The sequence below is a fragment of the Protomyctophum bolini genome (assembly GCF_963924005.1).
Source record: "Protomyctophum bolini genome assembly, chromosome: 16".
NCBI lineage: Eukaryota > Metazoa > Chordata > Actinopteri > Myctophiformes > Myctophidae > Protomyctophum > Protomyctophum bolini.
In genome coordinates this window covers 29042225-29058755 of record NC_137877.1, presented here as the reverse complement: position 1 = coordinate 29058755, position 16531 = coordinate 29042225, and the positions used below count along the sequence as shown (strand labels likewise).

Here is a 16531-nt window from a genome sequence, read left to right as displayed (position 1 = left end):
TATTTTCAAATGGCCAAAATGTAATATAGGGCTGACATGGGGGTAATGCATGCACGTTTTGTTTTTGTATTAATAATCTAAATCTACAAAGTAACTAATACGTTTTCAAATAAATGTAGTGGAGTAAAAATACAACATTTGCCTCTGAGATGTAGTGGAGTACAACATTAGTAAAAGTATTGGAAATTGGAAAAACTCAAGTAGAGTACTACAAATCTACTTAAGTACAGTACATAAGTAAATTAAATGTACTTAGTTACTTTCCAGCAGCGCTATATGACACCCCCTCATGGCTTCCATCTCCCATCATTGGCCATGTGAATGATAACCGACGGACGAGGAGCTGGATCTCATTACCGCACCGGCAGCATGTTTGCATTCCCCTCACCTTCCCCCCCCCCTTCGCCTGCCTGCAAAATAATCTTTCAATCTCCTCCAGAGATATATAGTTATCCCAAAGAATAATTACACCCTTAATTTACTAGTGAAATAATAGATGAATGCATACATTTTAGGATGTACGCCTAATTTATACTCTGCCACATGCCAAAAATAACAACACGTCACGCCATGAAAATATGAATATCAATTATTTTGGACACCGTTGTGTGACAGAGTATGTATGAGGTCATTTACAGCACTGCTGCAGTCAGTGGAGGTGTTCCAGATGGATGTCTCACTTATCAGGCCTACATGGACACTGTGCAGAGAGATGGATGTCTCACTTATCAGGCCTACATGGACACTGTGCAGAGAGATGGATGTCTCACTTATCAGGCCTACTGTACATGGACACTGTGCAGAGAGATGGATGTCTCACTTATCAGGCCTACATGGACACCGTGCAAGTGTGCAGAGAGATGGATGTCTCACTTATCAGGCCTACATGGACACCGTGCAAGTGTGCAGAGAGATGGATGTCTCACTTATCAGGCCTACATGGACACCGTGCAAGTGTGCAGAGAGATGGATGTCTCACTTATCAGGCCTACATGGACACTGTGCAGAGAGATGGATGTCTCACTTATCAGGCCTACTGTACATGGACACTGTGCAGAGAGATGGATGTCTCACTTATCAGGCCTACATGGACACTGTGCAGAGAGATGGATGTCTCACTTATCAGGCCTACATGGACACTGTGCAGAGAGATGGATGTCTCACTTATCAGGCCTACATGGACACTGTGCAGAGTTGACCTCTCGGTGAGAGGAACGGTTATGTTAACAGTGGTCAGTCGGGCCTTTAAGGCCCTGCTTTTGAAATCCCTCCTCTGGTCTGGTCATTCATTTTGATCACTGCTATAGGGATATGTTTTATCTTTGTTGCCGTTGACACTGAATGAAATACATGCAAACCACATCAAACCAGGTATGGGCAAATTTGTCAAAAGTAGATCAGAGGAACACACAATTACATATTACATTTTTAACAGATTTATTTACCTTTACATGTAGGCTGCTGCCGTGGTTCAGCAACTACACAATGAAGAAGAGACAGGGTGTTCATTTTCTTAAAGCAGAAATAACAATAACATACAATTTAAAACTGTTTTTAGTATTTAATATCATATTGTTTATGTCCCTCAAACTTATTTCTAATGGTTTGAGCATCAATCACCACTCTGGTATAACCAGTCCTTTGAAATCAGTTTTAGCTGCAATACCACAATGTCCTGAGGTTGTGGGGGCGCTGATGTGCAGATTACTTCATATTTGAGTCATTGTAATACCGATGCTAGATAAAACCAGGCTTGTTTCCATTCCATGCTAGCTTGGAAAATCAACAATAGCGGACATTGTAAACAAAGTGGAAATGCAAATTTGGAACTGAAGAAGAGGAGGAATTATACAAAGTAGGGTGACATTGATGACATCACGTCAGGACAAAATCAGTTGAGCTGTTCCTGAGAGCAATTTCCATTAAGGCACCCATATGATATGAAAGCCTGATTGTTCAAAATTGGTTATCTGTGGGGATAGAAAACCCATATGGGAGCCCCAAAAACACAAAATAGAAAAAGTTAGAAAAAGTTGAATTTTATGTTATAGGTCCACTAACCGATCACACCGTCTCCGTCCCCTGTCCTCCACACTTTAACAGTTTTATCCATGGAACCAGTGGCAATCCAGGGCATGCTGGGGGACAGGGCTACAGCTGTCACATACCTGAGGGAGGGGGAGGGAGGAGGGGGTGGGTAGAACAGAATAAGGCCTGTTAATATAGTCTTAATACATTACAGACAGACTGCGCTTTAACCACTTCCAACTTGGTGTCCCAAGTCCTAAGGGCCATTCACACTAAGCACGATTACCGGTATATACATACCGGTAATATATATATATATATATATATATATATCGTTCACCATTGTATTTGTTATAGTTAGAGCAAGTTTTTTGTTTTGTTTTTTAAGATTTGTTTTGGGGGCTTTTTATGCCTTTATTGATAGGGAACAGTAGACAGAAAGGGGGAGAGAGATGCGGATTGACACGCGGCAAAGGCGATCGGGCTCGGGAGTCGAAACCGCGGCACCCGCGGCCCAGACGGTTGAGCTAACGCTCCGGGCCTAGAGCAAGGTTTAAAACTATATTTTTGAGGGGTGGATTAATGTTTGTTTTTAGTTCAATGTTTGTTTTAAAAACGCCATTGACAATGAAGGGAAAATGTACGTCATCTTGTCCCTAACACAAACATTAAATGCTATTAACAATAAAGAGAATTGTGTTTGTGTTGGCACCGTTTGTTTTACATCACAATTACTTCACCTAATCAACATGAGTTAGGACTTTAAAATATTAGCAGTTTAGCACCCCTCACTTCACACAGGTGTGATTTTTTTTTAGTTATAGTGCTTGGTGTGAACGACCGTTTATAACTGAAAATAGCTGCTCTACAAGTTCACGGCACATAGCATCGTAACGTGTTGTGAGCTTGTAGATCAGCTATTTTTATGTGATACTGTCATGACTCGAAGAATAAAATAGGGCTTACGTGGTTAAAAGGCAAATTAATGTTTTGTGGTGAAAGAAAAAGAAAATAACGCTGAAATAAAAAATACACCCACACGTCCAACAAACCAACAATCTAAAAATGTCAAAGCACTCTGCTGATGCTTGCCCACATGGTGCCGTGCAATCAAGTCCATAACACTGCATGCACAGTTTGCACAGACTGCACAGTGCAAAGGTGATGGAGAGTAAATAAGGTAATTTCTTCTCAGACGGTGGTTGTACACCGGCCAGTCGGTGGGGGGTACCTGTCGTGCTCCTTCAAAGTGTGGAGCAGAGCTCCCAGGTTCTGTGAAGGAAATCGTAAACAAAACATTAGCATTAGATATATTTACCATCAGAGATCGTGATGTAGGCATCTAGGCATCAAGTGCTCTATTACTTCAGTACAAACGTTGAACACACTTTGGAAAATAATAGGTTTACGCACTGCGTCATACACTGCGATGGTTTTGTCCACTGAGCTGTTGGATGACAACAGAAAACAATGTTGCTGTTATTTCTCAAGAACATGATGTAGTTAATGAAAGACAAAATTGCATGCAACAGAAGTGCAAGACAATCCAGGCAAATATTTCGAAACTTAAGCATACGAAAGAAGACTGTGACTGCTGCTGAAGCCATTAATCTGGAAGATTAATGGCTTGTGCCTTAAAATGGCAAGACACACTCCCCTAGTGACCAAATAAAGAAACAGCAGGGCCAGCATGTGCTGTTTAGGGTAAAAGCGGTAATATTGATTTGGAGGAAATATTTGTCAGTGCTGATTAGATAACAGAAAGGCTTTGCTCCTTGTATGTCAAGGGACAGCCTGTTACCCTGAGACAACCATCTCTCCATCCCAGGAGAATGCACAGGACAGGACCGGGGCTGATTGTCCAGTGAGCGTGTGTAGCAGTGTCATCTCACAGGCTGAGAATCAATAAGGCACACACACACACACACACACACACACACACACACACACACACACACACACACACACACACACACACACACACACACACACACACACACACACACACACACACACACACACACACACACACACACGTAGTCAGACCTCATATGGCACCATGGTCTGTCCACATTTGATCAGCAAAACTTATTTTCACACATGAATTCAGGTGCATGCTCAACCTAAGCACCCCACTTCCCCACCCACACACACATGGTCACACGCACACAAACTCTGGCAGACTTCAGACCAAATCACTGTCAACCCTCTGCAATCCATTTACAATTTTACAGCAAACTTTTCTGTCAATAACTGCTGAGTGCCGAGTAGCCATCAACTGGACTCCCCACTGACTACCGCATCTGCAAAAGGTTAGAAGACTTCTTATACACAAAAATTGGCCCGAAATAGCATTGTTTCCAAACGTGTCCACACTGTTCAGAATACCTAAGATGAAGCAGTTCAGCATGAATACCAAATACTGTAAAAGCTAGTACTGTATTAAACACCACAATTCCTATCATTACAATTCTTACCAAAATTGGTGTATAAACAGCTTTAAGCCTAAGAAATAAGTTAGAGAGCAAACTAAAAGTTTACTTGGTTATTTGTATGTGTGATTGAATAGCCACAAAACAGTATGGCGAACAATCCTGAGATGAAACATCGAACCACATGAGAGTTGTATCTTCAAAATTGGGCATGTGGTTCAAGTAATCTCTTACCCCTCCACCCACTGTCAAATATCCTCACCTGCCGACTTCCCATAGCAGTGGGTTCAACAGGGCGATGAGAGAGAGCAGCAAGGCAAAGAAACTACAGTGAGTAAGGCTGTAAAATGTGTTTTCTTTGTCTGTGCCCTACGTAGAGGTTGTGCAGAGAGAAACGGCTCTCTGTGGACTTCCCAGTGGGTCACTGCATGGCCCACACATCACACATCCTCTCCCGAAACAGATGTTACCACGGCAACACATATACAATACATGAACCCGTGGACGGTGCCCTCTACCGATATTGACGTCAGACTTCGGTTCTCTATCTATCATGATACTAGACCGGTGCCCGGCTGTAGAGCACAGAGTCAGTAATGATGGAAGTTGGAGATCCATGCCCAACCCGGCTAAGCAATACCCGTTCCACCCATCTGTCCGTGTCCCTTTTATGTCCATATATGGAAATTTCTCTCTGTGTCCTTTATTCCTATATGGAGTTCTGTGTCAGTGTATGCCCAAATACAGTATAGAGTGTTGTGATGTCAGAACAGGCCAGCTCCATATAATATACTGTATGGAGCCATCCATAATATAGAGCCTGCAGGGCAGAGGCCTTTTGTGGCGGTTCTGGACAACCGTGGGTTCAAACGACTCGACATCGGGCACTACACTCCCTGTGGGGGTGTGGAACGTGTGTGTGTTTGTGTGTGTCGAATTTGAAGTCGGTGGGGAGAATGGTTCTCGAGTTACGTGGATTACAGACACACACGCACATATGTACACTGTTGTACAGACAGACGTACAGAGACAGGCTGCATTTATAGATATAGATATACAGTATTATCATCATATTAAGAGCCATAAAATGTCTATAGATTTTGTTGTAGTAATTTGATGACGTCACCACAGGGCATGGTCAAGGGAAGGCCTTGGCATTTAATGCATCCCCAATCAAGCAGCAGGTACTGTATTGCTGATTGGGAGAGAGATACTGTTTTCAATTGTGTTCTTAGAGCTGTGGTCTGTATATCTGTATGCGTTTGACTGTTTATTTATGTATTTATTTCATGCTGAAGTATAGGACAACAGCGAGAATAAATATAATTTATCAACTATGGAAACGTTTGGACTTCAGTTATTGAACACACAAAACCACACAAAACCTCCCTGGCTGCCAGTAACCACGTAGTGCCAAAGTATTGGACTTGGGCACTACATTATTATTATATATACTATACTATCATAATATCCGGAATCCAAAACAATATACCTAGTCTCATACAAAGATAGATAATATATTTATATATTGCCCGGCCCGGCCCGGACACACACCTTCCTCTGCTGCATGAATAAGCAGAATGTCTTAAAAGTGATGATCCATTATTAATGGGTCTCTTCCCCCCCACTGTCATTTATTCCACACACTAGACCTGATGAAATTAGATTTCAAGATTGACCCTCTCTCCCAGGTGGTGGAAAAGGGAATACAGGGGGGGCTGCTGTACCTGTTCCTCCACGCTGTGAAACAATCCATATCTTTAGCAGGCTGTCTTGTCCACAGGAGGCCAATCGAAACTCCATGCAACCACCATCTAGAGAACAAAAGCGTCACATTTCACTCTCAAACCATCAGTGTTTGTGTGTGGATGTACTTCTGTGGCCTGCTGGTAGTGTGCATACAAAGTTTGGCACTAATCAGTCAAGTGGTTTGTGCTGTGTTAGCGCTAGACAGACAGGTGTAGGCAGGCAAAAAGACAAGACACGGTTAAGGTCCCTGCACACAGAGCGCGTTTTTCAGATTTTTAGCTGCGTTACCCCATCGGTTTTCCGATAAACGTGTCCAGTGTGTAACCACCTTTACACCCTGTCATTGATGGTTAGTATCTTGCAGAGCCACATGTAAAAATGACACAAGGAAATAAGGAATGTACATGCTGCACGCAAAGTCAAATTAAATGCACTTATAAGAGTACATTTTTGTCTAACACTCAAGAGTTACAATAACACTCTCAAGATACAATGACACCAGCTTTTACTGTTCTTATCCATTAGTTGTCTTTGAGTGATACATGGATAAAAATATATGAAAAACTGAATTTATGTATTAATTTATGTATACGGGACAGCGCATATTAATGACCACCACACATATAATGCTGTGTAAATACACCAGATTTAGCAGTGATGGAACAATTATTATTATTTTTAATCAAATACCTTTATGGCTCTTACAGTATCCGTTCTAGGGGCTTCAGTGTCATTACACCTGTGCAAGACCAATTTAATTTGTGACACAGTACTCAATGTGAGAGTTAGAAGTTAGAAAAGGCCTAATTTGTTTGAAATTAAAGTTAAAATTGACCTTCTCTATGTGATTTTTAAGTTAGTGTTGAGTCCAAGATGACTCCGAGGTACTTGAATTGTGTTACCAATTCAAGTTTCTCCCCCCGAAAAAAACACATTAATGAGAGTATACTGTTGTGAGTGTGACTGGCCTCTTTATGAACATCATGTATTTTCCTATATACAGGTTTAATGTTTGTCTTTAGTTCAATGTTTGTTTTGTAAACGCCATTGACAATGAAGGGAAAATGTACGTGTCTCATTGCGTCATATTTTCTCTTTATTGTTAATGGCGTTTAATGTTTGTGTTTGCACCGTTTGTTTCATATCACCATTACATCACCTAATCAACATGAGTTAGACTTTAATTAAATTAGCGGTGATTGTTTGTGTTTAAAATCAGACATGAGGAAGTCCCTACCATATGACACAACTATCATCTACATCATAGGCATACATCTGGGCATGAACATCTTTACACACATCTGGTACGTAGGTCATTGACTAAATGTTACCCAGTATTGAACCCCTAGGGCAGGAATCTCACCACTTTCATACTGGTGAGCAAAGTTGCAGCAGGTGACTCCCAGGTCATGGGCATCCCTCTCAGTGTGAAGCAGGTCGCCATGGATATCCCACAGTTTGATGGCACCATAGGTGCAGCCAGTCACAAACATCTGGCCACATGGCGTGAAGCAGCATGCAACCACACTGGCCTCACTTACAGCTATACACCTATAAAAAAAAAATCAAGCCTTTTTTGGGGTGCCTGTTTTAACAGTCAAAATGGGGCAGGATATAGGTCTACTGAGTAATATATCTGCTTGTCAAGAATTACTAAGCAATAAGTGCTATTATACCACATCATCAGTGGGTGCTGCTGGGTTAATTGTATAGGATATAACCTGCACACCGAAGTTATGATTGAGAATTAATTAATTAAACAGCTTCGTCAGGTCAATTAAAACACCCGTTTGTCGCCACTGTGCTGTGTAACTCATCACAGCCATTAGGCTATTGTGGGCACACTTGGGTTTAAAAAACAGATGCCTATCAGCGGTGTGATTATTTCCATTTAAAATGTGTCATATGATATCAGAGTAAAGCCATTAAAAAAAACACACATTTGACAATTATTTTCGACAATTCAACTGTATACATTTATACCTGCTCAGTGTTTTGGAGCTAAAGTCCCAGACCGCCACGGTTCCGTCACAGGCCGCGGACAGGAGCTGGGTGCTATCGGGTGCCAGTGCGCATGCTCTAACCGGGCTGCGGCCTGGGTGCTCAAGTGTCCCCAGCACCTCACCTGCAGCGTTGGTAAAAGTATTCAAAATGTTTACTTAAGTAAAAGTATCAATACTGCAATGTAGAAATATAGGCCTACTCTGTCACAAGTAAAAGGAATTTGAGTTGTACTAAAGTATAGGCATCAAAATGTAGACCTATACTGTAGTAGCCTAGGTGGATACCATGTAAAAATCTTTAGAATATCTAACAATTTTCAAATGGCTGAAATGTATATAATGCTGAAGTGTTTTGTAATACTAATTAGGATATAATACAAATCTACAAAGTAACTAAAGTTTTCAAATAAATGTCTCTCGATGGGGCAGGACTGCGACGCTCTATAATTGGCTTATTTTCCAACATATAAAACATTGTTTTTGTGATTTTTGTTGGTATAATTTGAATTCAGCAAACAGAATTTTAAATTTTCCTTTATTTGTTCATTATTAAAAACAATTGTAAACGTTAATAGAAAAATCACAAGAATAGTCAAGGGACCTTAGTATAATTTGTTGGTTAAATTTGAATCCAACAAACTTTTTTTTTTAAATATTCAGTCTGATTCCCTAAAGTCAACACTGCTGACTGCTCCATTAGCTCCTGTTACGGTACCAGGAATGCAGAACCCAATTGCAGAGACAAAAGCAGAAAATGTATCAAATTAACTTATTAACTTATTTATTAAGGCAGAAATAGTTTACAACAAAAATAGGGAAATGCAAGGAGTAAACTAGGAATTCCAAAAAATGCAAAACTTCAGGAACAAAATGCTAAATGCCAAAAAAAAACAAAAAACTTTCAATAGCATAATGCATAAACCAGAAGTCCAAAAGTTATAAGCTATGCAAAACACAAATACCTCTTAGAAGCCCAAAAACACACATGAGGAGTCCAAGGCAGAACACTGGAACAGGGAAGTATGTACTGACAGTTTGTTTGTGAAATGAGATAGGGAGCAGGGTGATTGCAGAAGTGTTCTCAGGTGTGGAATGGGCATGGATGGCACTGTTGGGCTGAAGAGGGGGTGGAAACAGGTGTGTGACAAGGGCTGAGAGAGGGAATTGAGAATGGGAGTGGCTGATGTGGAGACATGGGCTGCGTCCGAATTGCTAGGGTTGTTCCCTACTCCCTATCCCCCATACGGGGATCCAGATTCTAGTGGACTCTATAGTGATGATTTCGGACAATACTCCCTGTATGGGGAGCACCGACTCTGACGTCAATATCGATAGAGGGCGCTGTAGTTCCGCGGGTTCATGTACTTTTTATTTGCATGAAATCCCCATTAGGTTTTTTCAGATCGCCTCATAAAGAACTGTTTGAAAAATAAACAAATCATCCCGGCCGTTTCACTCATTTGGATATGAAGAATCAACTGACTACAAGATGTATCAAATAAGTCTGGCTGTCACCTCCCTGCAAGGACAGTTTGTAAAGTTATTTTTAAATAGGTTAATGAAAATATGTTTGCAGGCATTTAGGCCTATATATCTATGATAAAAAGGTTATTTAGGATAATGGATATAGTCTAATATTAATTTATTGATAATAATCATAGGCCCATTGTTATGGGAAAACAGTGCACAACCTTGACAATATATGAAAATATCAGCAGCATGATTTAATCTTAACCACATGAACCCCCGCTAATCCTGGGGCGGGGGGGATACGGCAAAAATCGCCGATCTAAGCAACGCGCGACGTCCGTGTTGTGAGCTTGTATACTTTTACTTGGGTACTTTTGGTAAAGAATTACCAAAAGTAGCCGATCTACAAGCTCTTCTCACAATACGGACGTTTGGTGTTAACAGAAACAGCAGTCCAATAAATGACTGCCTACACAATGAAGTTGCAATTTATTGCAATTCAATGAAATAATGTTAGATAGCATATTCATGGCAGGAATGAATGAATATTAATAAAACATATGTTCGGACACAATTAATATGTGTCTCACATGCATGTATTTAGCCTACGTTTGTGATAAAGAATCTCACAAATATATTCTACAGCAAGCAACTGATTGCTCTCCTAACGTCATGCGCTGGGCCTGGGTGATACAATTAATCAGATTAGTAATACTATTGCAAACGAGTAGATTTATTATAAATAAAATAAAACAATTTCAAATAAATGCACAGATCATTTGTCTCGAGATCTGTAGCTTCGAGATCCGCCAGGGAAGAAAAGAGGGGAAAACGAAAGTTTAAAAAGTACATTTGTGTTGATTTCTTTCGCTGGTTCAACTTCTGCCTCTTCTGAGTTGGAGCGCAATGAGCGCATGCATGCAGAAGCAGCGCACGTGCGCAAACGCGTGCATGTGCGCTCAAGAGCGAGCTTGCGCAATGCATTATGGGGCAGATTTGCTTCGCTGTGTTTTTGTAGTGACCATCGGATGCTCCCTACAATTCCCGGTGCATTGTGGGATACTTCAGTCCACTACGTTAGGGTGCAAAAATGCTCACTACATATTCGGACACTATAACAAAATGGCGGAACCTCAAAGTAGTGCACTATATGGGGCATAGGGAATGATTTCGGACGCAGCCCTGGTCTGTAGAGTGACAGACCATGACAGCTCCATTTGTCGATTCTGAATAAAAAAAACAGAAGTCACGTGACTCTTCTGTTCCCTTGGTCACGAGGAACACGAGGAAAAATTACATGGGTCAATATATGAATTCTTAAAGGTCCGCTGACACGATTTAAATTTTAAAATGTAAATATACTTAAATAAGTCACTGGCTGGGGGGACACTGGGTGGACACTGGAGGGGGGGGGGGGGGTCACTGGCTGGGGGGACAATGTGGGTCACTGGCTGGGGGGACACTGACTTCCAGTAGTATAGGCCTACTGGCATTGTGAAATCCATGATCTCAACAGTGGTCGAAGATGACGAAGAATGATGACAAATTGTAGTAGTAGCTATAGCTATACTGCATAGCCTACTTATACTAAGGTGCCTACAATTTGTGATTTTTCTCATGCGTTAACAATTTTTCAATTCTGAACAAAAAAGGAAAGATTTGCAAATTTCTGTTTGCTGAATTCAAATTGAACCAACAATATATATATATTTTAATATTTGTTTTATATATGTTGGATTCAGATTGAAATAAGCCAATTAGCCTTCAAGTTCAATATTTGGAATTTTTACAGTCTATGATTTGGATACGAGATGTAGGCCTGGAGTATCCTAGACATATTGTATTGGAACTATAGGCCTACTCAAGACAAGTACATTAGTACAATTACAAATACCTAAAATTGTACTCAAGTAGTAGGCCTACTTAGATGTACTTAGTTACTTTCCACCACTGTACTGCTCAGTGCTCACCTGTCGCTGAGCTCCAGATCATTATGGACGCGTCTGTGGAGCATGTCACCAGGTATCCGCCACAAGAACTGAAGCGACAGCAGTGGACGCCGTATCCGTGGCCCGAGAGAGGCGAAAAGGGAAGCTCCGAGAAGTCATTCGTGTCATAAAGGCGTATGGTTTTGTCACCCGAACACGTCGCTAACAGTGTAGGGGAAAAGTCACAACAATTTACCTCGTCTCTATGATGTTCAAGAGTGCACATTAATGACACCATTTTGTGATGTTGTCGAGACGGGTACAGTCCACTCCACTCCAGCCTGGATCTGCAAATGAAACGGTTTACTCACAAGGTGGCGCAAAATACCCAAGCATTCATTCAGTAAATGGTAGGCGACACCGTCTGCCACTGAACACATTTACCTCTGACTGCATGTGTGTCACTCAGCGTGTGTGCGTTGCCCTTTATGTAGAACAGTTCAACTTCAACACACTACTTGTTTTATTGCTCTGCCAACACTCACCATTTATCTGTCATGTGACGCTGACGGCTGACTGTGTACTAAGGTCACTCGTTCTTTGTTAATAACAGCAGCATTACTATACTGTAGCAGGAAAACATTTGACTGGAAATTGCTTGCAAAACAGTGGGTGGGTAATCCAATATAAATGGTTTATTCGAATTTACAGTAGGCCATCCACAGACTGCCTCAAAGCAAAGCAAAAACATTTGAACTGCAGACTTTCAAATGGAGAAGTGTTGACAAAATTATGACACATTACATTTTATTTCAGAAAGGATAACTTCGACATAATAGTTGAATACCCGGATGCAGTCAAACTCATTAAATGAAAACAGGTACTACTGCTAGGTTTAAAAACATGTTTTATTAGATCCGTGCCACACACCGACTAATTAAAAATAACAATCCTACAAAACTTGCTAGTTTTTTTTGTTGGTTTTTTTACACAATATTTATAAATAAAATAACTTCAAGTACTCTGACCTGGTAAAGAAAACACTCTAGATGCCAGTGGAACACGTTTGAATAGACTAGTGCTTTCAAATGTCCCGTGTTTTTCTGGACAAGGCATGCTGCAGGAAATACAAGGAGATGAAACAAACTGCACTGTATCAGTTATGTTCATGATATGAAGCTCAAAAGACTTACATTTTGTATGAGGGTCACCTGGCCTACACTACACTGTGTAGTACAGACAGAGGCTACAGTACACACTGTAAAACAAGTAGTTGCATTAATGTCCACCACACATTTTTCTTTTTTTTCCCCAAGGGCAGGCACTACCAATACTGAGAATACCACAGTGTTCTTGGGTGGATATACAGTACAGGCAATGTGTATTACTTTAAGACAAATTATGAAATGCTACAATCACTCTAAGGCATAAACAATATTTGTAACAAGACTGTACTGTATGTACATATTATACATATTACAAATAAGACTTGCAAATATTGACATAAATGAACACTATATACATGTGTCAATGATGCTTCCCTGTGTTTTACAAGTAAGCAGTTGCAAACATTTATTCACAAATGCAACAGTATTACCGTACAAGTCTACTGGCTCCCTAGAGGCACAGAGCTGTAAACATATTTTTATCAACATGTTTCTTTTTTTTTATTGGCTTGTTGAATGGTTGATAAAAAAAACATTATTTATTTTTATTTATTTATTTTGAAACAGTTTTGCTACTTGGTACTTTTCTTCCTTTTCTTAGAAAACAAAAATTGGACCATTACCACATAAATATTAGACAAGAAATTAAATACATTCACTAGTATGATGGTAAAAGAAGAAACTTAAAAATCCTACTACAGTGGGAATCGTCTCTTCCAAGTCACAACATTGATAATTATGGAGTCAGTGCATTTCAATACAAGAAACAGTATTGCACTTAAAGATGCTCGTCCACTGTTTGTTTATTCTTTATAGTTACAGAAGGTGCATTTCTCTGCTCACACTGGAACAGTGTCAGAAATGTGTAGAATTACAATTGCGTATTCTTTTAGTGTTGCCAAAGAAAAGAGGGCCTTCAATGCTGGAATTGGAGTTTAATGTGTAGACATCTGGTCTCTGTAAAAATGAGTCAAAGCTACCTCAAAATATTTGCTTCAACAATTCAGTCCATCGTTTTTCAAAGAATCTCCTCATGCTGTGGCCAGCCCGTCCGATATCAGAATTATCCTCATTATACTTTTCGCAGTTGTCAAAAACCAAGTTGACGTCGATGATGAATGTCTCCAAATTTAGATATCTGAAATCAATAGAAATTGAATTACATTTCTGACATCAATGAATTATACACATCTATGTAATGATGAGCTGAATGAGTAACCTCAAAAGACATTCAACATGAAAAACATGCATGGTACACAGCAAAATCCTCAGTGTACATTTATCTCTGAGAGGGTAGAAATGGACCGGTAAGGGTGTTTATACTGACTACAATGAACATACTGGCTGTTGACAAGCTTTTCTCTGATGGTGGAGAAATCCATGGGTTTCTTGATGATTTTCTTGTAACCGGGGACAGCTTTTGGGTTGACGGGCATGAGGAAGGGCCAGGCATCTTGATGCTCTTCAAGTTCAGCCAGCAGAACTCTGGGAGAATAAACCTCAGGTCAAATTAATAGGTCTACTATTTACAGAATAGTTTCTGCTCCTGATCTAAGGTCAGGAGTCAATACAGTTGTCCGGGCACCTAGGCTGCTAATGCAGACTGACAGCTGCGTGTCGCAGGTTTCGAATCCTGATCTTGGCGACCTTTGCTGCGTGTCACTCCCCATCTCTCTCTCCCTCACTACTCTACTGTATACTATCAAATAAATGGAGAAAAAGATCTTAACTAAATATCTTTTTACAAAAGTTGTATTATTTCTTCAACTCCATGGGAGCTGTAATTTGTAACAATACTCAAATTACTTTTCAATTCCTACACAAAAAATTGCTTAAAAAAAAATTGCACAAAAAATCACATTGCATAATCTGTATGGTTAGTGTACTGTAAATGTTCAAGGTAACGCAACAATATTGATGTCCCTTGAATATTGAAGGCCCTTTCGCCAACCCCCCAAGGCGGGGGTTGGCGAAAGGGCCTTTCTGTGTGGAGTTTGCATGTTCTCCCCGTGTCCCCTAGGGTATATACCCTCACAAAAACATGCAGTAATCCTGGTCTCTAAAACTACCTCCCCTGGCCAGCCGGGGCGCCTGATGGAGGGGAAAGGAACTGGTCGGAATAACGTGTCCCTTCCACGCGCTACGTCCGGCCGGGGAAATTCCCCTGTCAGGTGAAAAGAAGCAGCTTGGACTCCTCATGCATAGAAGGAGGCATGAGGTCAGTCCGCTGCCCCCCCAGGTTGGCAGAGGAAGTGTAGCGCCCAGGATTACATTAGATAATTGGCACTGGGTGAAAAGAAAACTGGGTTACAAAGAAGTAGAAGGAATATAACCACCTCTCAAATATTCTGCCATTTCTCATTTATTAGCTAGCTGCTAACATAAATGTCTGTGTCCGTGTCCCTTTTGTGCCCATACTGTATATGGATTATGGAGATGACTCTATCTGTCTGTCTGCCTGTGTCTGAAGAGTGCTGCAAACTGACTGTGAAAAGTCGACTGGTTAAGTAATCAATTGGCAGGTGTGGGGTTGCCATGGTAATCAATTGGCTGAGTCAGATGCTGGAAATTGTACAGGTGAGGGGACTTTGGCTCATTAGGCCAACTGGCAGAGCCTGACCAGAGCCTTTTGTGGTGTTTCTGGACAACGATGTGTCCCACAGACTCAAGGCACTGCACTCCCTGCGGGGGTGTGGAACGCGTGTGTCGAATTTGAAGTCGGTGGGTTAAACGATTCTCGAGTTACGTGCATTACAACTGTACACACACGCACGCAGACAGATGTTGTGCATTTATAGTTAGATGTTTATTTGTGACTCAAGCTGAGCCCCATCAGTATGATTACCAGGCTAACCTAATGAGCTGTAGTGTACAGCAGTACAGCAGGAAGATATCACAATGACTATTCATACAGCAGCCAGCCTGCTCTTACGGTTACATCACACACAAGGAATGGAAAACCCCACCCTGGGTTAGGTTTCCTATCACCATGTGAATATATGGTTAATGCAAGTGTCACTTCCGTGGACATTCAAACATACCTGCACATTGCCAGGTCTTTGGCATTGTTGTCCTTTGCCGTTTTAGCTTTTTTCGCACAAGGGACAGGGCTGGTCTGCTTGGGAGGGTTTGTAGATGGACTCTCCTCTGTGTCCATCATTTTGGATTTCTTTGGCATGTTGCCGCTGCCGCTGCTGCTGCTACAGCTGCTGCTGGGACTGGCGGCCTCATCCTCGCAGAGCTCTCCGACCACAGGCGGCTTCCTGTTCCGTTTTACCTCGCTGCCCTTCTTAGCCCCTCCAGCTGCTCGACTCGGCTGCTTCTTGCTGCGGGGGGATTGGTCACTTGCCTAAAAGACAGGAGATCTGCTTAGAATGCACTGTCTGCACCACCAAAAACGGACCATACTTATTGTAAATTGAATTAACGCATGCATTTCATTTTTCAACAGGTAAATTGAACAGAATAGACAGTTCTGAGACCATGTCAAATACATTTACTTAAAGGAACCCTTACAAACTAAATGAAAGTATACCTTTGATATGCAAGCAGGACAGAACCAGTCCCCCTCGGGTATTGTAGTGATCTTAGGTTTATGGCAGTATGTATGACAACCTTTATCACAGCCGTCACAAAGTAATAGGAGCTCCTCATTATCCCCCTTCTGACACAGTTGGCAGTACTGGAAACAAACAAAGAAATGCGTCCTTTGAATATATTGTTAATAGTATGCTTTTTAAAGGTTTTATGACATT

At 41.1% G+C, this 16531-nt stretch overlaps 2 protein-coding genes across 10 annotated transcripts in view; both read right to left on the bottom strand.

The window, feature by feature from the left end:
• LOC308330534 (WD repeat, SAM and U-box domain-containing protein 1-like) overlaps positions 1-11953 on the bottom strand; it is a 40693-nt gene extending 28740 nt beyond the window's left edge. The window contains exons 1-9 of the mRNA XM_080785430.1: positions 11653-11953; positions 8193-8334; positions 7573-7760; positions 6188-6274; positions 3830-3923; positions 3442-3475; positions 3260-3300; positions 2062-2168; positions 1446-1478 (exon numbers count right to left, since the gene is read on the bottom strand). Of these exons, the coding sequence (XP_080641556.1) occupies positions 1446-1478; positions 2062-2168; positions 3260-3300; positions 3442-3475; positions 3830-3923; positions 6188-6274; positions 7573-7760; positions 8193-8334; positions 11653-11908 (982 nt within the window). The 5' untranslated portion in view covers positions 11909-11953. The remainder of the gene's footprint in view (positions 1-1445; positions 1479-2061; positions 2169-3259; positions 3301-3441; positions 3476-3829; positions 3924-6187; positions 6275-7572; positions 7761-8192; positions 8335-11652) is intronic.
• A 477-nt stretch (positions 11954-12430) lies between these two features.
• Positions 12431-16531, bottom strand: part of LOC308331258 (bromodomain adjacent to zinc finger domain protein 2B-like) — a 67962-nt gene continuing 63861 nt past the window's right edge. For 8 of the 9 annotated variants that reach the window (XM_080786602.1, XM_080786594.1, XM_080786599.1 and 5 more), the window contains 4 exons: positions 16312-16458; positions 15818-16125; positions 14118-14261; positions 12431-13914 (listed from right to left, as the gene is read on the bottom strand). In XM_080786602.1, coding sequence (XP_080642728.1) covers positions 13758-13914; positions 14118-14261; positions 15818-16125; positions 16312-16458 — 756 coding nt within the window. In that variant the 3' untranslated portion in view covers positions 12431-13757. Of the gene's footprint in view, positions 13915-14103; positions 14262-15817; positions 16126-16311; positions 16459-16531 lie in introns of all 9 variants that reach the window. The other variant, XM_080786600.1, reaches the window with a different exon arrangement.